The sequence below is a fragment of the Quercus robur genome, chromosome 1 (genome assembly GCF_932294415.1).
Source record: "Quercus robur chromosome 1, dhQueRobu3.1, whole genome shotgun sequence".
Taxonomy (NCBI): Eukaryota; Viridiplantae; Streptophyta; class Magnoliopsida; order Fagales; family Fagaceae; genus Quercus; species Quercus robur.
This window is the reverse complement of record NC_065534.1, coordinates 27,682,925-27,706,317: the sequence shown is the minus strand read 5'-3', so window position 1 is coordinate 27,706,317 and position 23,393 is coordinate 27,682,925. Positions and strand designations below refer to the sequence as shown.

The window sequence follows — 23,393 nt, the reverse complement described above, 5'->3', positions numbered from 1 at the left end:
CGGTCCCCTTCACCTATAACCTCTTTTCCTTTGTTTCCTTTCATTGTTGCCATTCCTTAAAAAAAAGAGGAGAAAAAGAGAAGTTTTTAGAACTAAAAAAAAAAAAAAAAAGGGAAAAGTGTGTAAGGGACGTTCTAAGTTTAAAACTTACTTCTCCTAATTGTAATCTCGTATGCAAGTGCCTCTTCAAAAGGATTAGGGCCTAACCCCCACTTAGCAAGTCGTCTAAGCGTCACTAAAGAATGAAAATTCTTATCTGCGTGTAGGGGAGCTCTGTGGACGCGATTACGGTGAAACTTGCTAAGAGAAGGTCGTCCAACAGCTGTAAAGGAACAAGTTAGAATATCAAAAATAATAATATATATATAAAAAAAAAAAAAAAAAAAAAAAAAAAAAAAAAAGAGGAGGGACTTACCCTCAGGACGAAGGTTCCCTAGGTCCCCAGTATAATGGCCAAATGTGTTCTGGCCAACGTCTGAAGGATTTCCAGCCCAGAAGCCGGAGACGAAGAAAAACTCCGTCTTCCATTTTCTGTCAGACGAGGGTAGGGACCTAATCATTCTACAATCTTTGCCCCTAGCAGTGAACTGGTAAAAGCCAAGGGATTGGTGGATTTCTAAAGGTTTATAGCAGTAGAGGAACTCGTCCACCGTAAGAGGACGGTCCCCCCCGAATACCTCCCTTCATAAAACTTGCATAGAGATGACTAATCTCCATGCATTTGGATTGAATTGACATACTCCTAAACCTAGCCTAACTAATAACTCCCTAGTAAATGCATTTAAAGGAAATCTCAAACCCCCCAGAAAATAAGCTTCATAGACACCTATCCCAAAATGAGGATCACAGCACCATTCTCCACAGACGGGCAACCTAGGGTTAAGCTCGTCTGGGATTTGGTACCATGTCCTTAAATTATTTAGTCTTTGCTTGTCTGTTTTGGAAGGGATATCTATTGCACAACTGTACACAGTTACTTCCTCCTCGTCCAAAGGGACGGACGGAGGGACTTTGGACAAGGTGCCTGCCTAGGACCCCGAGGCCTTTCTAAGCTCTTGTTGTATAGCCTCCAAGGGAAATCCAGGGACGCTGGAAACATATTCCTCGTCCGTAGAGTTCCCCCCATCACTACTACTAGAGCCACTAGAACTTGTACTACTTTCGTATTGGTACTCGTCTATGGCTTTCTCTAGACTATCGCTAGACGACATTTTTTGAAAAGATCAAAGAGAAACCTAAAAGACGAGAGAAGAAGGAATACCTGGCTCTAAGACGAACGAAGGCTATGGACGCGAGGAAATTCCTAGACGAGGTTCTAGACGAGGAATGTCAAAGAAGGAAAATCTCATAAATGTAGAGGGCAGCGGAGGAATTCCCCTATTTATAGGAGATTGACCTGGGCATATAAAACGACACAACCAGTTAGGAGATGACATGTGTCGCTTGCCTCGAAAAAATGAATCAACGAGACTCATCGCCAATAAAAAGGTGACACGTGGCACATTGGTTCATTAACTAGTTGTGCACGTCCAAGGACGTGTCAACAGGTCACCCAACTCGTTGGACGACCCACATGGACGAGGGGGCAACTGATGGTGTCACAAAACACCAACTCTTGAACTCGTCTATATGGCTCGTCCGATAAAAGGCGAACCAGGCAAACAAGGTGATCATCCCAAGCGTCCATGTTGACCTCGTCCGTCTTTAGACGGACGAGATCAGCATGGGAAGCTCATCCATCCTTAGAATCATTTGGACAAGGACGACCCGTCCTTGATAGTCTCGTCCATCCTTTCTGAAGGATGGACGAGCTCATTTGATTGAACTACTAAGTGCCAAATTCTCCATGGAACGCAAGTCTAACTGAGGTAACTTCCATGGCGGTTATGGAAGTTACCTCCAAATTCTCCGGACTCCTCAACATTAGGAACGGTTATTGAACGGATAACCGTTCCACACATGCTATATAAGGATTCTTCGATGAGAATGTAAGACATTCAGACATTTTTACTTAAGAAATCACTCCCTTCTTACAGAGAAATCCAAGTTCACTAACTTCACCATCGGAGGACTTTTGGCTGGTCCCCACCGGTCACCTCTGATCTCTTGTTTCTTATCTTTCAGACCCTCAACATCATCATTATCCGTGCTATTCAATTCATTGATCCCTTGATCGTTATAAAAAAAAATAAATAAAAAATAATAATAAAAAAAAAAAAGAAGAAGGAAAGAGGCAAGTTACTACCCAGTAGAAGAAAAACAAAAAAGAAAAACAAAAAAAAGAAAAGAAAGGCAATGTTACTTCTAGGGAGAAAACATTTTGGTGGGTCCGGAGAGAAAACACTTGGTCCCACTATTTATTTTCATTCCTCTTCACTCAACCAAACACACTCCACAAATGTTTTCCTTCCAATTTTCTCTCTAAAGTTTTTCATCCATCTTATTTTACCTCCAAACAAACACACCCTAAAACTAGCTGTGCATCATCAACTTTCTTTTGTTATGTTTGAAGGAGACTCCAAATATGTTACTAAATCTCTTCATCAACCTTCCACTAGCAATCTTGATTTCCTAATGCCATTGTTTTGACTTCTTTAGATATCTTGAGGGGAAATTATTGTGTACTCTCAGAGTACCATAAATATGTATTCCATCCTCTCACATGAATGATGGGTTTTACTAATTAAATTCATGGTGGGACCCATCATTCATATGAGGGGGAGGAGTACGCATTTATGATATTATGAGAATATCTAATAATTTTCCTATCTCTTGAGGGTTGGGATTTTTGTGTCCTAAACAAAATATATTAATTTCTTGGCTCACAATATTGAATGCTGGCTTGCTCATTGCAAGTAGGATGAGCCCCTAAATATCCATTCTCTCCACGTCTTGGTCTCCTCCCTGCGCACAAGAGATGGATCTTGGCCCTCTCCCTCTCTTCTTTTTTTATTTATAATATTATTGCTAAAAAAAAAGTACTTTTTACAGTACACATTCTCATCCACCATCACCCATTAGGTGGGCTTAGGAAAAAAAAAAACCTAAAAACCTCGTCATCTCTTTTTTTTTCGTCACTTAGCAAAAGAGAGAGAAAAAAGATCCATATATTCCGTTTTGGTTGTATGTCAAATAACATCATGTATTATAACTAGCATGAAAATAACATTCTGTATCACAAACATGAAAATGATACCACATCAATCACTTAATAACCAAATTGTCATCACAACCCTCAATTTATTTTTTCATTAGTGTTAAAAGAAAAAAAAAAATGCGATTCCTCTTTAATTAGAATTATTTAAAAAAAAAAATTCTTAAGCTGAAAAAATAAATTATAGTATTAACAAAAAACTAACAATCCAACCAAACAAAGCTAACTTTGAAGTCTCTAGGTCTGATTGGATGAAGGAGGAGGGAGGAGGAGTAGAGAAGGAAAGTATAACTCATCATTCAAAAAGAAAATTACTGACCTCTTACCATATTTATTAAATAATAACATGATAAAGCAATTCGTAAAACAAATGTTTTTTTAAAAAAGTAAAACAACAATATGGTGAATTTAATTGGCAAGCACCGGGTGACTTATGTCTCTTATTGGTTCTTTTCTTCTTGTAATTCTTATTTCTTATGCACATTAGATTATATGAGGACAGGAACCAACAGCACTGTTGTTGCAATTATGGTACACGGCATTCCTCTATGTTCCAGATTTCTTTGGCATACTGAGCAATTGTCCGGTCACTGCTGAATTTGCCACTCCCGGCGGTGCTTAGTATAGACATCTTTAGCCATCTTTTCCTATCCCTGCAGGCAAATATGTATTGTAACATATATTATGACCCACCACACTATGGAAGAGCTAACTTTGAAGCTTATCTAGAACCAGAATCAGCTTAATTTGTTAAATAAGGATCAAACTTATAGTTAACGTGATCGACCCACAACACTATGCTTTGGCCGTGTTCTATATTCTCAGTTCTATCATTAGCATATCATTTTAAGAGACTCAGTTGAAAAATGAATGCAAATAATCAATCGTTGTATGCAATATTATATCCAGGGGAAAATCTATAGCTCAGTTGATATAGATTAAATCTCACGATTCCCTTGTCTACAGATACAATTAATAATGTGCAGTCCCTGATATGGTGCTTGGGTTTATTATAGGTGCATTGTTAGTTCCAATGACTACACAGGCATGCGATTTCCAGGAAGGGTTCGTGCTTTTGGCTCGGCTCATGCTCAACTCTTGAGCTTTGCTTGAATAGGCTGGTGAGGGGGCTGTCTAAGCATCCTAGTTTGAGCAGTTCATTATTTTTACCGTTCAGCAAATTGGATGAAGTTCACATATTTTATCTAAACCAACAAATGGTAGCTTCTTAGTTTAACAACCCAGACAAAGGTTGTAGTTCCAGACTACAGATGAGCTTGACTTATTTAGGCTGGTGCCTGGTGGAGCTGTCTAACTACAAAGCTTAAGCTTACATGTTAACAAGCCTAAGTTATAGTCTAGTAGGTCTAGTAGCATGCAGAGTGATGATAAAATTTAGGGGTGCTGATATCTTACTTGTAAGCTTCATCTACTCTAGCCTGAGCATCCATGTAGCTTGGAAAGTCTTGACCGACAAGAAAATAATCACCACGACCATAACCAGAGTTCCCCTCTAGAGAGTCAAGGAGTGGGTTGAAATCATAGCTTCCAAATGCTCCGCTCCTAATAAACTCCTTAGCCTCCTCAAACCGAGGGTCTGGTTTGAACTGTGTGATTCATAATAAGAGCCAATTTAGATCAAGAAAATATCACAGCTCACTATTAAACCAAAATATTCAAATAGAAACAGGAAGATAAATAGTAAAATTGTAGGAAAATTATCATAAGAAACAACCATTCTGTCATGAAATAATGTGCAATTCCTGTGGTAATTATCTGATTATGGAACTCAGCCTATCATAAGTTTGGCTTTACTTAACCATAGTAACGCTTTGCTTGAATCTATATCAATTAGGCTTTGGCAAGTCTTTCAGCCACTCTAAGCTCCGAGGCACTAATGCCATTTCTCTAATAGTATAAGATATAAAAATTTGTGTGACAACTTGCCTTTTTAAAGATAAAACCCTTTTTTTAAACCAAATTTAAAGAAATTGCAAACTTTGTACCTTTCCATTCTCTCTTTCCTTGCGCAGCCTAGGGACTTCATCTGCTGTTGCACCAAAGAGGAAAAAGTTCTCCTCCCCAATTTCCTCCCTGATTTCTACATTAGCCCCATCCAGTGTACCTATAATGAGGCAACCATTGAGTGCAAATTTCATGTTGCTTGTGCCACTTGCCTCCATGCCTGCAGTGCTAATATGCTGTGACAGCTCACTTCCTGGAATAAGTATTTCTGCTACAGATACATTGTAATTTGGTACAAAAACTACCTGGAAAATGTTGCCAGTTATGAGCAGATTAGTTTAGAATAGACCTTGATAGCAATGTTTATGTATAAATAGACACCTATACAACATGCAGAACATAATAAGAAAGATTATAATATTAAATTAAGCGACATATGGCATGCCAAAATTTTTGACAGCAGCATAGGTCTTAAAATGTCTGATATTGCTTTACAAGGAATGCTCATTTATAGTTCAATTTTCACGTTAATTGACTTTCGCTGAGTTCTAAAAATCCCAATGGAGAAGGTATTGCTAATTTTCCAAAAGGAAAATAAAGAAGAAGAAAAAAAAAGGTGAGAATGAAGTGTACTGCATGCTGCTTCTATGCCATACACAGGTAAGGAGAAAGAATAATAAGGGTTGAGAAAATCTGAGAGCATACTACACTTATTAGTATTCTATAGATTCTGTACTCTACTTTCCAAATAAACCATTTGATCAAAAACATTCAACGAGGATCTTAACACCCCATGCCTTGCATTGATATCAATGATCATCTTGACTATGAATGAGTAAGAAGCATCATAAGCATACCTTTAAGCAGGTTCATAACAAATCTCTCTCTCTTTCTCTCACACACACACAAATGGAAAAATGAAAAAAAAAAAAAAAAATGCATGGCAGACCAACCCCTTCCAAAACATCTAAGCAGTAATTCTGGAGCCATAGAAATGCTTATACATAGCAATCCCATCAACAGAAGGATCAAACCCTTTTTCCTAGACAATGCTAGGAATGAGCATAATCTGTATGTTTTAACCATCCTTGTCAACAGTGCGGGAATGATGATTTTATATGTAAATCAAATTTAAATAAAATTACCTTCAAGTAGCTATTGACCTCAGGATCATTGTTGACAACAGCACCAACATCATTCACCAGTTTGACTATTCTTTTAGCATTTGTATATGTTGCAAATGCCTTTCCACCAATCATGATGGTGCATGAAGTTGTCTTTTTCCGCTCTTCAGGGCTCATCTCCTATCATATTCAGTTTCAAGGAAGTTCTCAAAGATGGTACAAGAATTATGCTAAATCAAGGATGATAACTACATTCTAATTAATCATGAGATGTCTTTTATACCTTTAAGTTCTTGTATCTATAAATTGCTCCCAGAATATTCAGCAACTGTCTCTTATATTCATGGATCCTCTTGACTTGTATGTCAAATAGACTATTTGGGTCAATGCTAACCCCTGTGACCCGTTCTATGTACTCTGCCAAACGCTGCTTATTAGCCATCTTGGCAGAGGCCCATTCAGCTTGGAGGTCCGCATTGTTGGCAAACTATTGGAGAAAGCATTAGTAATGAGTATGAAATTTTTGTGATTGTTAAATAGCATCCGCACCCAGTGGTTCTTTAACCCATCTATCGCATTATTGTGGGAGTGGGTAGTGCCATTTCAAACATTTCTAAAATATATATTTTAAACATACCTGTCGAAGACCTGTGAGGAGGTCAAGGTTGATAATCCATTCTTCAGTTTTTAACCATTTGGTTATTATGCTACTGAGCTCAGGACTGCAGAATCGGAGCCATCGGCGAGGAGTAATGCCATTAGTTTTATTTTGGAACTTTGTTGGCCATAGAGAAACATAGTCTGCAAATAACTCAGACTTCAAGATATCACTATGTAACTGGGCCACACCATTTACCTACAAAGAGACAGACAACAAAAGATTACTAAAATTCAAATAAATTCAATGCTTAAATAAATAGAAGCAGATGGGGTTTCCACAAAAAAAGGGAAAGAAATAGAGAAAAGAAAATCAAAAGATAAAGCATCTGAGTAACATTAACCAATAAAAAGTGTCTCCAAATGTGATAAAAACAAGACTTATTTGGACAATCTCAAGGGTGCAAAGACATTGCAGCTTTTGGCAGTACTATCATACATGGATGACACTTAGACAAGATGTATGAATAATCCTAAATACCAATAGTTCTGTAGAAAACTAAAAGACTCTGCCAAGTAAGCTACATGAGATGCTCTCTATGCAGATTTTCCCAAGAATAGACCTCTTACCGTATGTGCAGACACCACACATAAATTTGCCATCCGCACAACTGGCTTTTGGGGATCGTTATCCAAAATGCACATGCTAGGAAGCTTACTTTCAAGGTCAGGTCGTGCCTTACGTATCATTGCAATGAACTGCATGACATATACAATTTCATACTTAAAACTCAAATACTATATACATGAAACATCATAGATATATATATACATATATTTTTTGGGGGCGGGGGGGGGGGGGGGGGGGGGGGGGGACGATAGGGGAAGAAGAAATGGGTAAGGAATATACTCTCTTGTCTATTTCTCCTATAATCTCCATATGGCGAGGAAGAAGCTTCCACATCACAGCTTGTGACCATTTCTCAAGTGCTTCAGGAAGCACTGTGTGATTAGTGTAGGCAACAGTCCTGGTTCAATCATTAATGTATGAAATTGAGCTACTAAAAAATGCACAGCTAAAACATGCTGAGAGACCAATAAAGAAAGAATGTTCTTCTGCAACACCCTCAGTGAAAATGCTCTAACAAACATAAAACACAATGCACCTTGTTGTGATATCCCAAGCTTCATCCCATCCAAGTCCTTCCTCATCCATTAGTAATCGCATCAGCTCTGGGATTGCAAGTGTAGGATGAGTATCATTCATTTGTACTGCAACCTTGCTAGGAAACTCAGACCATTGCCGTGATCCCTTCCCTAGTTTCCTCTCCTTAAATCTGAATATAATGTCCTGTAATTGGTCCCATGATTAGAGCCAAAGATGGTAAAAATTGCATAGTGGAAAAACAACTGTACATGGCTTTTTATCAGTGAATGAAAGGAAAATTAACTTGAAATAATTACAATAATCAACAAAGAAAGTGTTAAGTACTCGAATTAGGGCATCCATAATGCAAGACGACTGTACATTATTTCAATAGATCCCATAGAAGCATAATTTCAGTGTGATGACCTCCCTTGGTTCTTATATTTAAGAGAGTTAAGGATACTACATTATGCATCCTCATGCACTGACCTTCATACGATTGGTTTGCAATTTTCCCTTACATTAAATGGTTTTTTTTGTGCTTCTAGATTACATCACTGGAAGAAGTATTCTATGATATATGAGAATTTAGTAGCACATCAGCATATTCTAAGTGAGAAAGTCAAACTGAAAGAAAGAATGAAAAAAAAAGGGCAAAAAGAAAAAAGATAAGGAATTAGACAACCTGAAGTGATGCACTACATAGAAAGAATTGTTGTTTCAGCCGTAAGAGCTTTCCATTTTCTTTAGTATCCCCAGGATATAGAACTGCACAGATCTGCAAATGCACCATTTTGTTCAATTTTTTTCAGGAAAAAATCAACATGAATATGCGAACATATGTAATTGTATAAAAGTGAGTTCACCAGAATATTATCTAGTTAGATATCCGGTAATAGGCATAAATTTAATAAATAGAAAACCAAAATTTTTAGCAAGATGAGAAAGTTAATTATGAAATTTATTTTTTCATAAACTGAATGGTGCCTATTCTTTGATTCAAGGGGTAGGTCCACAAATGCTTGGCAGACTACTCTTTTCATTAAAAGGAATAACCATTAATCAATTCTCCTGATCACTATAGTATGTTTGTGCAACTACCTCTTCCTTGGCTGAGTAACCATATCTTTCATGGTTACAATAATTGATAACCAACCTGTTGAGCACGAGAATGAAGTTCTGCAGCAGATTCGTATTGTGAATCATTAAATTGGAATAGGTCAAAATCCTCAGCGCAAGCTTTTGCTTCCCAGAGGCGAAGACTAATGGTGTTCTTAGTTTTGTATCCTGGAATTGGCACATCATAAGCCAAAGCTTGCACCACCTCTCCACCAACCCAATTTCGGCTGTAATACACACGGAAGCATTATCAGTTGTCTTGGTTTGAAATGGCACATTATTAATGAGAAGGTAAAAATATATTGATCCTCCTAAAAATTCCTTTATATGACAGGTGTTATGACTAAGTTCTTTGTTCGCTTTTTGGAAAAAAAAAAAAAAAAGAAAACAGAAAAAAGAAAAAGAAGAGTACTATAAAAAATTGAAGTAAGAACTTCCACCTTTAGATCGTGCACATGTATTTTGGTATGTCCCAAAAAAGAAGCAAGAAATTTAAATTGGGATGACAGGGAATATTAAGTACCACATAGTGAATATATAAAACTAAATGACAGATCTTCAATTGGCACTTACGATCCATTGGGATTAACCTCAACAGAACCAAAGAATCTGACAGGATATTTTATGTCATGCCTAACAACTTCCCAAGGACTAAACTTCTGCATAATTTCCACAAACATCATTAGTGTTCCATAAATAACACAGTATTTGACAGACATTTTGGGTGAAATCAAACCTCAAGCCAATCCTCGGCAATTTCTTCTTGGCCTTCCTTGGTGATCCGCTGCTTGAATAGCCCATATTTGTATCTCAAACCATACCCCCATGCAGGCAAACTTAATGTTGCCATTGAGTCTAGAAAACATGAAGCAAGCCTTCCCAGACCACCATTTCCTAGAGCAGCATCTTTCTCCTACAACAAGAAACTGAATAAAACCACTGTCGAGATCCATTTGAAAGTGAAACAAACAAAAATCCAATAAAGTAAAGATAATTAGTTCTTATCAAGAGAATAACAGAATGAGATAGTGGAATCAGATTTATGTTTTTGAATGAGGCACAATGATTATTGACGGCTCATGTCCACCAGGTAGTAGTGACAGTTTATATATGTGGAAAGTGGAATCCATTTTATTCATATGGAAAAATATGGACTCAATCTTCATAAGAAAAGTATCAGACAGGGACTTCATTTTTTTACACCTAAAAAATTATACATAACTTGACAAGACCAATTGCACATCATTTAACTAACTGGAATTATCATAATTGAACACTTGCGTTAGATTTTGCACAAGTGAAAAGTGTAAAATCCTCCATTTCGTTGATTAGGATATATGGACAAAGGCTCCACAAAACAAGTCTTAAATGACCTTTTTAGACCATGAAAGTTTAGTTACTGGAGAAAAAGGAGGGCTACCTGCTCAGTAATTTCCTCAAGTTCATGTCCCAACTTTTTCAAAGCATCACCATATGCATCTTGAATGTTAAGATTCCCAATTGCATTGGTCAAAGCTCGTCCTTGAAGAAACTCCATTGACATGTAGTATGTTTGTTTGGGATCAACATTGTGAAAATGACGGTAGGTCTCATTCCATTGCTGCGACCAACAATGAACAGTAAAAACACTAGTCTAGCTCCATGAACAATGAAATACAAGTAATCTAATATTTAACTGCTGAGAATGGGCACAATCATTATACGAATTCAAAACCATGCACCAACTTGCTTCATTGCTACTTCCCGTGTTTCTTTCATTGAAATTTTGACAGTCTTATTCTGCTAAAAATTCAGACCATCCCTTAATCAAAAGCAGTCGGTCCACATACTAATAGCACTGCAGTTTAATACTCAATGCGCCTATAATTGTACAGACCGCTATTCCTAAAACCATTACAAACTGAACTTAAGATCACCAAGTCATGTATAAATATCTGTAAATAAAAAAAAAAATTCCGTTCATTTTATTTTGTGAATGATCACAACATGTATCCATATTGCTGATAATCTATTAAGCATTTTTGTCGCCTATATTGGCATAAGAGAAAAAACAAAAAATGTGCACGGATCGAATCGGAGACGAGAATTTCACACTACAATTCTACCAATATTTACACATAAGGAAGCAAATTAGGTTGTAATCAGCACGAAATTTAAACCAAATTTAACTTCAATGGTCAAATTAGTTCTTAAGATTCACATTTTGTCAGTTTAGTCCCTCAGTTTGGCAAAATGAATCAATCTGGTCCTTCCGTCCAAATTTGCTGGCAAATGAAGCTGTTTAAACTTTATCTACTAAATTACAAATATTTAAGCAACAGTCGTTTGTTAACAGATGTGGACAGAAGGACTAGATAGACTCATTTTCACTAAGCGAGGGACTAAATTGAGAAAAGGCAAAACCTTAAGGGACTAGTTTGAGTAAATTGAATTATAGTGATGAGAAAAGGTACTTGGATGAGACGATCGCGAACACTCTCAGCGGTGGCGTAGTAGGCTTGCTCAGGCTCGAACTTGAAAGGCGAGAAATGAGGGCTGAATTGCGCGTGGTAACTGATATTCGAGGCAATCTCCGATGGCTTCTCCGCCAGTGGATGCGCCACCGCCGGAACTTTATGAGCAGCATAAATGCCACCGCCATTCTTGTTAGCTTCTTCTGCCATCTCTCAAATAACAATCAACAATCAATCTGTTCTGTATATAAAACAAAGAATCAAACTACTGTACATATAATAATAATGATATAAATACAGTGAAGTGAAGTGAAGTGAAGTGAAGTGACGTGAAGTGAGGCTAGTAGAGAAATAAAGAGAGAAGATATTTTTAAAGAGAAATCAGAAAGTAGAAGCAATCTTACGTAAAATCCAAGAGAGAAAGTGAAGGGGAGGAATATGCGAGAGGATACTTATTATATTTAAGGGAAAATGGACAAAGAGAGACGAAAATATCTGAGATTGAAGGAGAAGATAGGTTATGAAGGGAAGGGAAGGGAAGGGATTGATTTGATTTTGAATGTGAGGATCACAATGATGTTCACATGGAAATTGGAAATTGGAATGGAAGCAAGCAAAGCCAAAAGCCAAAAAGTGTGTGACTGTGTGACTGTGGACTGAGACTGATTGTGGATTTTTTGTATATTTAAAAAAGGAGCGGTGGAGGACACGTGGTCGCTTTCAAGTTTCAACCCGTAGCGCGAACCACGAGAGTGAATCTGAGCCTGAGCCTTAGCTGACGGTTGTTATTTATTGTATATAACTATATATATAAAGTGTGTTTGACTTCACGGATACAACTGACTCAGCTGAGATTGAGAGATTCATCTGTAACTGGATAGAACGCGCGATTCATCGAAAACAAACGGTTCTGATCATGGGCCGGACCAGCCTACAGATCTCAATAAAGATTATTAATACAGGCCAGAATACACGAATTGGGCCTGGCTCTTAACCTCGAGCCCCAGCTTTAGCAACAAGGATCTGGACTTAGGACTACCCATACCATAAGCCTGCTTAAAACTTAAAACGCTAATTATTATTTCACATGGTGAGTTACAATTCCGTACACATTCCAGCTCAAATCACAATTTCAATTATAATTGTAAAATGATGAAATCGTGTTTTCAGCTATGTGTCATGCACACACAATATAACTATCACCGCTCAAACTTAAAATTCAACATATTAAAAGCCAAATGACCTATAGCACACCTCTTTGCATCTTCTTTTATCATATAGGTAAACCTTGACCACTGTAACTAAAATTTGTGGCTATTTTGTAAAAAATAGTGTCAACCTATATAAAAAAATAAAAGCTATTTTATAAAGTTATGGAAAACTATGTACTCCATTATAATCTACAATTATGTACTTGTTCTATCTTCCTTATTAGTTTATATTTGTCTTTATTTACTACTCATAAAAAGAGAACAACTCTTTCTGTAAGAACCAATGTAAGATAACTCTTCTCTACAAAACCTAAGGTTTCTCTTTCTTTGTCACCACCCAACAATCCATTGGGTTTTTTTTAACCCTTTAATTGAAAGTTTGGATTCAATAATTTAGTACTAGCATTGCATGTCTTTCATGTGAAGTGGAGAGTATCCATTTAGTAATGGAGATTTAGTTTTTCATGGATCTGACTATATACATTATACCATGTCATTTAAAATCTCAACATAATCCCTCTCCTCCCATTCTCCAAAAACAAAGGGGGAGGGGAACCATGAGATCATCATTCTAAGCTATGATACCATATATGATTTGCAAGAAATCTCAATGAACAAATCTAACTTCTTCAGATCAAACTTTCAAATAGTCCACATTGTACATATGTCTCACTTTCTATCATAATCAAACGGAGGTTGTCTTCTTCTTCATGCTATATCATTAGAAGTACAAACAATTTGGCATATACATTACATATCCTCTTAGACTCAAAAAGAATGAACAGTCTCTTTGAACTAATAACATTTGATTTTTTTTTTTTAAAGCTTGCTTTGCCCTAAGCTAACCTCTGGGTTTATACACAAGAAAAAATTGCAAAGATGCAGGATAACATTGTTTATCTTAAATTCACACTTGCCACTCGATCAGGCAGAATCAAATTTGATGTTCTCACCATCTTCAATACTAAAAGATCCCTGGGCATCTCTCTCAGGAAAGTTTGCAGAATGATGAGAAATAAGAGTAGTAGAAGGAGGAACAAATCTTTCTTTAAAATCTTTTCGTATTTCCCATAATTCCTCAGCACATTCTTTCATGGAAGGTCTTGATTTTCTCAAAGGTGCAAGGCATGTTTGAGCTAATTTGAGTACCTTCTCCACTACCATGTTTGATGCCGGGCACCTATTCAGCCTTGGATCCATGGCAAGTACAACCTCTCCATCTTTCAATTTCTGAATAGCCTGCAAACATGAATTTGTTTATCTCATTAGGAGCTTCTTTGACATGTCATATATCATAATATTAAGCGAGTCTTTGACATTATAAGAATTTCCATTACTAATTCAGTTATTGTAATAATAAATGTTCGAAGATACAGTGCAACGCTATGCAAGTTTATTCTCCTCATTGACTAACATGGTAAGGCCCTTTTATCCTTCAAAACAAAATGCGTATATATTTTCTGTTGTTTTCATAACAAATGCCATTTGATGTTGTTCATAATAGGAGCTGAAAAAGTATCACTTCCTAACCAACATAAGCTAATAGGTTTAATATTTGAGTTTAAACTTTAAAATGATTATAAAGTAAAACTTTAGTTGTTTGTCAGCGTAAATAGTGAAGAAGCTGCATTAAATGGCTCTCAGTTGATGGCAGAGGATTGGTTGCACCCTTGAGCCAAAAAGATATAGAGAGTATTGAATTTTTTTTTTTTTTTTTTGGAGGTAAGGCTCTGAAGCTTTAGCACAAAACAAATAGAGAGCAGAGACATAATGCTGTGCATTTGAGAAAATGCTCAGCCATTGTTATTCGAGCATAGAGGGGGTTGATTTTTTGCTTCAGCTATTATTTGAAGCAAACAACAGAGAAGTTTGAGCTGAGGTTGAGCTCTTAAGCTCTGTAACCAAATTTGTGAAGAAAACCAAAAGTGAGATTTTGCTAGTTTATCCCACTTCTCTCTCAATTTGGTTCTTGATCTCATGCATTTGTTCTTGCATCCCCATGATATACCCAATATCCTAAAAGAATCATGCCTAGTGCTTCAGAGAAATACCCATTTTATTAGCACAATCATATTTCATTCCTATGGAGAGTGCTTGAGAAATTGAAACCATAGAGCCAAATATCTAGTGAGGTTCACTGCAGTCAAATCTTCAGGGAGGTTTCTTGGAGTGCCAGAGGTTTTGGCTTGGAGGAAGGATTCCAGAGGTTCTGGGACCATCAAGGTAGAAAAGCAAGCGGAGTGTTGGCAGAGGTTGCATAGAATTTAGGCGACAAAGGATTTGTTAGTCACTGACTATTGTAACTGTTTCTTATATAGTGGATTTTCTTTGAGAATGTTTGTGTTGCCGTAGTGGTTTTTCCATTGGAAATGTTTTCCTTTCATTTTTCACTTGTAAGTAAATCAGGTGTATTTGTTGTGATACCTGATGATTGTCTCTAAGACACAGGAGCAGGACATATGAAGGGGTAGATGAGACTGGTCATGGCAACTATAATAAGTTCATGTGATGAATGTCTCATATGCAATACTAGAAAAAAGGTGGATGACAGCAGAGGTTGAATGATGCGACTCCAGTTTTATCTAGGAAGTTCCATGTGACAAATGTCTACAAAAAGTGACAGGAAAAGTTTGATCTTTTCATCTTGATGATATAATAGTTTAATACGTCAAATGTATTATTATTTTCTTCCGGTAACCAAGACTGTGTCAAACAGATAACCTAGAATTGATCTGGTCATCCTTGAGTTTAGATTTGGTTAAGATAAGTTTTTTAAACTTGAAAGAAGTCAAAAGTGAAAATTTATAAATAATTCATCATCATGAAGATGAATGCAACTGACAAGCCAGTTTATAATTGCATGAGCAATGGATTGTGACTGCCGGGGCATATCCAACCTTTGGGCATTATGAATTTAGGCCTTATTTTCAACTTGTAAAAAGAAAAAACAGGATCAAGACTGTAATATGCATTTTTCTGCTTCTAGATTGGTTTCTACCCTCTCTTGCTTTTCCATCTAGGCATCGCTAAACAAACTTCCTATATTTTGTTTAGAATAGAATGCTTTCTTACGATATTTTAGTATTTCCATCAATTCTCTGATTAACCAAGGTACATGTGCAATATATGAATCAGCAGTTAACACAAAAAACACAGACTACTAGTACTGCATATTGATTATACAAAGTGAAATCATATATTATATCATAAAAAGTGTGTCCAGTTATACATGCAGGTGTGTCTTACACGCTGTGATTGCACCAAATGGATGCCCTCTCTCTTTTTCTTTATATTTTTTTTTCATTTTTTTTATCCTTTCACCAATGCGCCACACTATGAGTATATTAAAATTATTAACAAAGTTTGCTCTAAATGAAACTCTATAGTCAATGTTTAAAGAAGTGAAAAGATATTACTTCCATTAGAATTATATTACCAAAAGTTTCTAAAAATTAAAAGAGTTTTCATTATTTATTTTAATAATCTACCAGGTGTCTCAATGAAAGAAATACGTGTCATATGATGTGCATTTGCTATATAGTGCACTATAAGTAAAAATTAATTATTAAATAATTTCTCTAAGTAAAACTCTACTACAAAACTTTCAAGAAATTTAAGATATACTTCATTTAAAACTTAATTATCAAAAGTTTTGAGAAATTTTAAAAATTCCAGTATTTTTTTGGAAGTTATTTAATAGTTTTATTATAATTTTTGGTTTTTGACAAAAACTCGGTCTTACACATTGTGCTTTACAGTGTAATTTAAGGCAATATTTGTTGTTTCATTTTTATTATCCATTTTATTGTTCAATTTAAATTTTATTATTGAATTATTTTGTTTAATTTACATATAGTTTTTATTATGCATGGTACAAAATCAGTAGTATATATCAACTATCATATCTACTTATATGTGACTTTAAACATTATATGGTCCTAATTAAATTATTTTCAACTCTTAAAATCAAATGACTAGGCATGGCTTTGGATCTTGTACTTAAATAAAGAAAAATAAAAAAGGCATGGCTTGCATTGTGTTCAAAGCAATAGTTATGCTGTAACTAATTCATTAGATACTTGGAAAATTTGGCACATCTTGATGCAAATAAGGCTACTTCAGAAAATTACTAGGTAGTATTTGTAGTATTTCTGGGATGACAGAATACTTACCCATCTTATTGTTACTCGCTCAAGCGATGGTCTCTTTGATTCAATGGGTTGTCTTCCAGTCATCATTTCTACAAGCAATACACCAAAGGAGTAAACATCACTCTTGTCAGTGAGTTGATTTGTCCTGAGGTAGTCAGGATCCAAGTAGCCTACTGTTCCTTTGATTTGAGTTGAAACATGACTTGTATCAGGATCTTTTGCAGCCAATTTTGCAAACCCGAAGTCTGCCACTTTGGCACGCAGTTTCTCTGTTATGAGGATGTTTGACGCTTTAATATCTCTGTGGATTATTGGATGATCTGTTAATTACATGAAAGAAGTTCAGATCTTCAAGTGCTGTCACCAAAAAAGAAAAGAAAAAAGGTCTCGCAAAGAGTTTTGTTGTTGACTAAGGAGTACACTTCTCAAAAGGCCTACATTTTACTTTTAAATGATTCTTTATTTTTCAAAATGTAACAAGTGGAAAATTCCCAAGGATTTAATTGTTTGGATCTGTATATTATAAGTCCATAAACTGGTATCAGATGGAGAGTAAAATTACTAAACTCTTAGACATCTTTGCACTATTCCATGAGTACGGAAGTTGCTTAATGTTAATTTTTGGAGCTTAAGTGGCCCAAGTTTCAACTAAGTTCTATGCATACCTGTGTACATGTGAAGGTAGGTAATTGCATGGGCTATATCTATTGCAATCTCCAGCCGCTCTGCCATTTCAAGTCCGTTTCCCAGTTTACCTGCATAAAAAGATGATTAATCTTTTCATTTTCTTTTCCTAGTTAACATTTCAGCTGTTAATTGAGCAACTGCACTTTCTGCTCATAGGAAAACAGTTCAAGTAATTGTTACAAAAAAAAAAAAAAAAAAAACTTCTTCAAAGAAGACGGTCTCTGATTTCTAACCTAACCATCATAAGATCCAACCAAATACTCAAGTATCTGATTCTAAATTTGCAGTTGGAAGTGAATTGGAGTTTCGGCATTGAGAGTGAAGCCAAAACTTTATCACATGATTCTCTTCTTACAGGAAACAAAGATTTTCCAGTCAATACGAATGAAAGAAAGAGCTAGTTCTTTAGTCTAGAATCATACTCTTAGAATGAATTTTCTTTCATTTCTTATCCTCATTTGATTTATACTGTTCATCTGCTTCATGGAATTGGACAAAAGCTCAACAGGAATTAGTTGTGAACTATTTAGTTTTTCACATACAGCACACATGTATACTTGACTTCTGCTTATGTTTTCCTTGATTCTACTCACAATTATCCTTCAGAGTTATAAATAGTTGTTGCTTGACTTACCATCTAAATGTTCCCGAAGTGTTCCGTTGCTGATGTATTCAACCAGAATCATCTGCTCATCTCCATGCTCCAGATATCCATATAACCTTACCAAATTTAGATGCTCAATCATTGACAAGGTAAGTATTTCATTCTTGAACTCCAATGATAAACGCTTGTCATACTTGTTCTGCACATATTTTCAAGTTGTTATGCACACCAATGGCAAATGACCTATATTTATACTTCTAATACATTTTTGTCCCTTAATCACATCAAATCATTAGCTTTAAATATGACAATTCAAGCGATATTTTATAGTTAGGTTTTACATTGTATCTAGTATTACAACATTATCAATCAAAGGCACCACTATTAATCTTAGTATACCTGTTTCATGCGCTTTATTGCAACTAGTCTTCCATCTTTGAGCCTCCCCTTGTACACTGTTCCAAACGCACCTTCCCCAATTTTATTAGCTGGAGAGAAATTTTCAGTTGCCTTAAAAATCTCTTCCAAGGAGAAATTTCCAACCTGGCCATTGGAAAAAACAGACGAACAATTTGAAGTAGAGGATGCGTATGTTGATGAACTTATAAGGCTGCTTTCTGAAGAGAAATCTGTTGAAACAGCAGAGCATAGGAAATACGAGTGAATTGGTGCCCATTTACAAGAGATATTATTAGTTAAGAGATTCTGGCTTCTTTAATAATGGTAATGCTTTCATTCTAGTTTCATGAATCGACAAGACTGTTATAATAATAATTAAATAATTAAATTTATCATTTTCCAACCGCTTAAGCTTTTGGGACAAATAGAAATATATCATATTAAGATCCTCTCCACTTGAAATTGATCCATTTCATGATTCTAATTATATATTTGAACAAATCTAAAGGTGCATCTAGTACTGCTTCATTAAACTTTCAAATAACGTGACACTTTGTACACCATTAGATCCAAGAAATAAATTCATCATGGTATAAGAGTAGGTAATCTGAGTTCGAACTTGACTCTATAAAATACTGGTGCTGAAGTTGTAACTTGTATATAAAGCTGTACAGGAGGTGTTGTTTGACCAATGTAGATGACTACTATGGGTATGAGATGTTTCCCTGAGGCTCCAATACTATAGTTTAGAACAAAATGAAATCAGAAAACTTACAGGAAGTCCCTCTTACTGGAGCTGTATTTCTGCCGGAATCAGGTTTAAGAATCTCTTCTGGGTGGTTTTGCTTTCTCCTCCTGAAAAGAAGTTTGGTGAAAACTCCAGCAACTTTTTTGGCTGCACCTTTGACATAATCCAAGACAGAGCTGTGAGTTGTATGATTGTGCTTGTTTGTGTAACCATGTTGCAGGTTCAAGTTTTGCCTTCTTTGGTTTGAGGGTGAGGGAAAGTTAAGGTGGCTTGTAGTTTTCTTCATCTGTAGAGAAAATGGACTTTTGGGTTTTTGTGAGTTGTGAGTTTGATCAAATCATTTCCCCAAGATTTGATCTGGAATGGTCTCTCTTGTTGTCTTGGTTGGTTGCTCATATTTAATGTGAGTGAGACTGGTTCAAGCAACTCATGCCATGGTGGTTATTTACTCGTTTATAATTTTACAGTAACGTTGAAATGTAAACTATGACATGGCCGAACGACAGAATTCTAAATTATTAAATTTTGAATTAATCAATGAAGTTAAACTTCTGAATTCGTCCTGGTTTCTGTAGTTGAAGGTTCCAATTTTGGCGGGCTGACTTTGATGACGCTAAAGAGAATGTCAAAGTTGGTGTATTGGGATGCATTTGCGCTATGGGCTGGGCTGGTTTGTACGACTGTACATTATAAGCCCATTGTAATAAACATTAAACAATTTATGTGGATAACTAGATCAACGCGGGAAAGACAATGTCATCACATGTGCAAATGGGTTTTTATTTTGCTTTTGCACTTTTGCTTACAAGAGTCAAGAAGCGGGTGAGGAATTTGATTCCAGGTTGTCCCTTGTCCCCCATGAGGGGCACCCGAATATCACTGAGTTATGAATTCTTAGCATACACTAGAATAAATAACTAAATGAAACTTTGTTGTTGAGTGACATAATTAAAATTATATAACTATCTTTAAATAGACAACATTGTTTGTGTTTTATTAATCAATGTAATCAGATATTTGAATTTAATTAACTAACCTAATATACTGCACCTAAAGTATTGAATCTAATTTTTTTTTTTAATTATTATGAACGTGAATATAATAATAACCTATTTTTATTGTTATGAACATGAATGAATATAATAGTTAACTTATTACCTCTCAAAGAATTAATGCTTTGGGGGACCTAGACGGTAAAAAAGATGTAAACGCTTCTTTAGGTGAATCAAGCACTTCAACCTAAAACGCTTCTTTAGGGTTTTTTTTCTTTTGTTTTGGAAAGCTTCTTTAGATTAGGTGAATTAAGCATTTCAATCTGAAGAGCTGTAAACGAGCTGTAAACGCTTAGGTTAGGTGAGTTGAGCGATAGCCTAACTTCGAATCCATCCAGAATCCAGTGATTTCAAGCCATGGAAGTTTCAAGCAATGGGAAACAAGCACAAGTTTGCGTTGAACTAATTTCACACTGTCGAGACAATGAGGGTTTGAATTCAAGACCTATTATTCCACACCAAAACCCCACCCGTGAGGCTGAGTGGTTGTGCATGTGCTTATTTATTAATTCTTACTTTTAATCTAATAGCCTGACTAAGTCCTTCCTTCATATATCGTAGATCATATGCAGTAAATCATAGCTCGGTGTGTGATATCATGGCGTTGAGTATTGAGCCCCAAAACCTTTAATTCTCTGTTCTTTTCGGTCATTGCTTATGCTTAAAGCCTATACGAAACTTCATTTTCATTCTCCACGAACCTCTTCCTCCTCTTGACAATTTTTAGGAAGAGGGGACTGAAGCCTGTTCTCATCTCATCTTCCCATTTTATGGTTGATCCATGATACCTGACTAAATTAATTTTCCAGAACCAGCCCAGAATTTCGTGGGAGAGTAAGATGCTTAATAAAATTTTAACCATTGTTACTCATTAGCTAACTGAATCAGGAATAAAATTCTCAATCTCACCAACTCTTGTTGCTTGTCTTTTGGGTTCATCACCTTAAAAGATTGTGAAACACTTTTAAACAAAAATTTCTACGGCTCTTCTGAGAAAGCTGGTTGAGATGGAGGAAGATCTGACTTCTCCAAATAAATTGAGAAATCTTTATTTGAATATGGGGACAAGCAAGGAAAAATAACTGTGGATGATCCCAGTACAATACCTCCTTGGAAGATCTACATTTGGTAGAATTAAGGGGAAAAAAAGAAGTAAAGAAATTAAGAAAGAAAAAACCCAGATGCACCTGAAACACAGACCCTTGCTACATGATGCGTAAAATCCATCCACTGTACATCACTTTGAACCTGCATGCTGCATGCTGCACGCTGCACTCGCCTCCTGCTTGGAGAAAGGGGGATGGGGAGGAGGAAAAATCCCACTTTTCAACATTTTCAACCATCCTTCAGGTCCAATCCTTACAGTTGATACAAACCATCAACCACCTATGGGGTGTAGCAAGAGTCTTAGGATCTTATCATCTCACAATAGAAACTGTTTAGCAATAATATAATATAGAGTCCACTAGGAACAGAAAAAAAACGTAAGTGAGAATTCTTAACTACGCATAAGAAAACTAGAACATAGTGGTAACACATTCTGTTAATGCTGCATTAGTTTTTACATAGAATGTACTTACATATGAGAATATCATGGAATTAAAGTTCTTTCATATATCATCTGAATGCTTTGCCAGTGAAACTATTAATAGTGTCCATAAGATATTATGTTTAAGTAACACCATCCAGAAATAACCAAAACATAAATTTAGAACTCCAGAGGGAAAAATAAGCAAGTTCAAAGAATTGACATAACTAGGTATGCAACAGACCTGTTTCATCAAAATTAACTCTCTCTCCAGTAGAAAACAGGATGTAGAAAAGGGCAGAAAGAAAATATAAGATTGATGTGAGCAACAGAAATCCTTGGAAAGAACCCACCAGCTCAACAAAGAAACCAGTTCCAACTGTCCCAAGAATAGCAGCCAATGTTCCAGCTGTATTCGAAATTCCTAAAACCACAATGAAGTTGTTATCATATATCACACCCTTATAATGCTCAGAGACACTCAATACTTGATTTCTAGTCAGGTTCAAAGGCAAATCATATTTTTTGAATATTTAGTCCATCTCTCTATATCTTATATTGAAAGCTCATGCATCAAGGAGGGGAACCTGAGATATTGTCAGTGGAAAAAGCCAAGCAGTATGCTTCACTCATGCACAGCATGTAGAAGCTACTCTTTAGTATACAGAATTGAGTTCAAAACAGGGGTGACTCCAGTATAATACCACAACTACAAAGTCTTAAGTCCCATACTTAGATGTGCCTATAGATTCTCAACAGATTAATCAGGGTTGGCCATATGTATTCTTATCTGCATACTATCCTATCCAAAATTATACTCTGCATCACATTCTTAATTAACATGACCTTTTTTTACTAAGTGTGTGTTTGGAAGCTTTTATTTTGCTGCCAGCTCATTTGCCTAAAGGTCACATAAAAAGTAACTTTAAGCAAATAAGTTGGCTTAGTTGCTTAAAGTCACTTTTGTCTCACCACATGCTTTGTTCTCTCTACTTGAATCAAGTCACTCTTTCTTACAATGCATTCAGCCATTTTTATACAATGTTTTTGTACTTCTTTCACAGAGTGGAATTTTTAGAATATGTAATTTCACACTATCAAGACAAGAAGTTTTCAAAGGAAGTGTGGTTCTGTAATACATTAGATCAAACAAATTAGATATTGATGAGGTATAAGATGAAAGTACCATGCAGTACACCAGAATATTGTGGAGCGATCTCCTGATAACAAATAGTCAAAGTGGAAGGTTAGAGGGAAGTGAAACATCCATTGTAGCTTAAAATTAAAATTAAGAGTATTCACTGCATCAACCTGAAGATTCACAAGAAAGCCAGAATGACTGAAAGATTTCAGTCCAACAGCTAAAGTAAGCCAAGCAGAAGCGATTGATGGACTTTTTGCTGAAATTAAACCAATAAGAGCAATCCCAGGACCAACAAAACCTATTGACTGCA

The 23,393-nt window shown here is 36.0% G+C and overlaps 3 protein-coding genes across 5 annotated transcripts in view; all 3 read right to left on the bottom strand.

Moving 5' to 3' along the window:
* Positions 1-3,452: 3,452 nt before the first annotated feature.
* On the bottom strand, positions 3,453-12,206 carry LOC126728006 (alpha-glucan phosphorylase, H isozyme). Its single transcript, XM_050433893.1, has 16 exons — positions 11,964-12,206; positions 11,560-11,800; positions 10,527-10,706; positions 9,843-10,019; positions 9,680-9,765; positions 9,144-9,333; positions 8,673-8,765; positions 8,007-8,191; positions 7,751-7,868; positions 7,471-7,599; positions 6,881-7,099; positions 6,527-6,730; positions 6,265-6,423; positions 5,161-5,424; positions 4,571-4,761; positions 3,453-3,807 (listed from the first exon to the last, which is right to left on the bottom strand). The coding sequence occupies exons 2-16, from the start codon at positions 11,767-11,769 to the stop codon at positions 3,681-3,683; spliced, it is 2,532 nt and encodes an 843-aa protein (XP_050289850.1). The 5' UTR covers positions 11,770-11,800; positions 11,964-12,206; the 3' UTR covers positions 3,453-3,680.
* A 1,171-nt stretch (positions 12,207-13,377) lies between these two features.
* LOC126728000 (calmodulin-binding receptor-like cytoplasmic kinase 1) lies at positions 13,378-19,789 on the bottom strand. Its single transcript, XM_050433889.1, has 6 exons — positions 19,387-19,789; positions 18,612-18,841; positions 18,243-18,411; positions 17,587-17,676; positions 16,943-17,241; positions 13,378-14,009 (listed from the first exon to the last, which is right to left on the bottom strand). Exons 1-6 carry the CDS (start codon positions 19,643-19,645, stop codon positions 13,695-13,697), a joined length of 1,362 nt encoding a protein of 453 aa, XP_050289846.1. The 5' UTR covers positions 19,646-19,789; the 3' UTR covers positions 13,378-13,694.
* Positions 19,790-21,413: 1,624 nt separating this feature from the next.
* LOC126727980 (probable anion transporter 4, chloroplastic) overlaps positions 21,414-23,393 on the bottom strand; it is a 28,367-nt gene continuing 26,387 nt past the window's right edge. For 2 of the 3 annotated variants that reach the window (XM_050433881.1, XM_050433874.1), the window contains 3 exons: positions 23,251-23,388; positions 23,126-23,159; positions 21,925-22,363 (listed from right to left, as the gene is read on the bottom strand). In XM_050433881.1, the coding sequence (XP_050289838.1) occupies positions 22,167-22,363; positions 23,126-23,159; positions 23,251-23,388 (369 nt within the window). In that variant the 3' untranslated portion in view covers positions 21,925-22,166. Of the gene's footprint in view, positions 21,798-21,924; positions 22,364-23,125; positions 23,160-23,250; positions 23,389-23,393 lie in introns of those variants that run through there. The other variant, XM_050433877.1, reaches the window with a different exon arrangement.

Bases quoted from the DNA above. Each gene is read 5' to 3' on its own strand.
- LOC126728000 (XM_050433889.1), bottom strand. From the start codon at position 19,645: ATGAAGAAAACTACAAGCCACCTTAACTTTCCCTCACCCTCAAACCAA. The intron at 18,842-19,386 runs GTAAGTTTTCTG...CTGTTTCAACAG, and splicing joins TCCAGTAAGAGGGACTTCCT to ATTTCTCTTCAGAAAGCAGC. The intron at 17,242-17,586 runs GTATGCATAGAA...TGTAATTAACAG, and splicing joins CTACCTTCACATGTACACAG to ATCATCCAATAATCCACAGA.
- LOC126728006 (XM_050433893.1), bottom strand. From the start codon at position 11,769: ATGGCAGAAGAAGCTAACAAGAATGGCGGTGGCATTTATGCTGCTCAT. The intron at 10,707-11,559 runs GTACCTTTTCTC...TGTTGGTCGCAG, and splicing joins TTCGCGATCGTCTCATCCAA to CAATGGAATGAGACCTACCG. The intron at 7,100-7,470 runs GTAAGAGGTCTA...GTCTCTTTGTAG, and splicing joins GTGTGGTGTCTGCACATACG to GTAAATGGTGTGGCCCAGTT.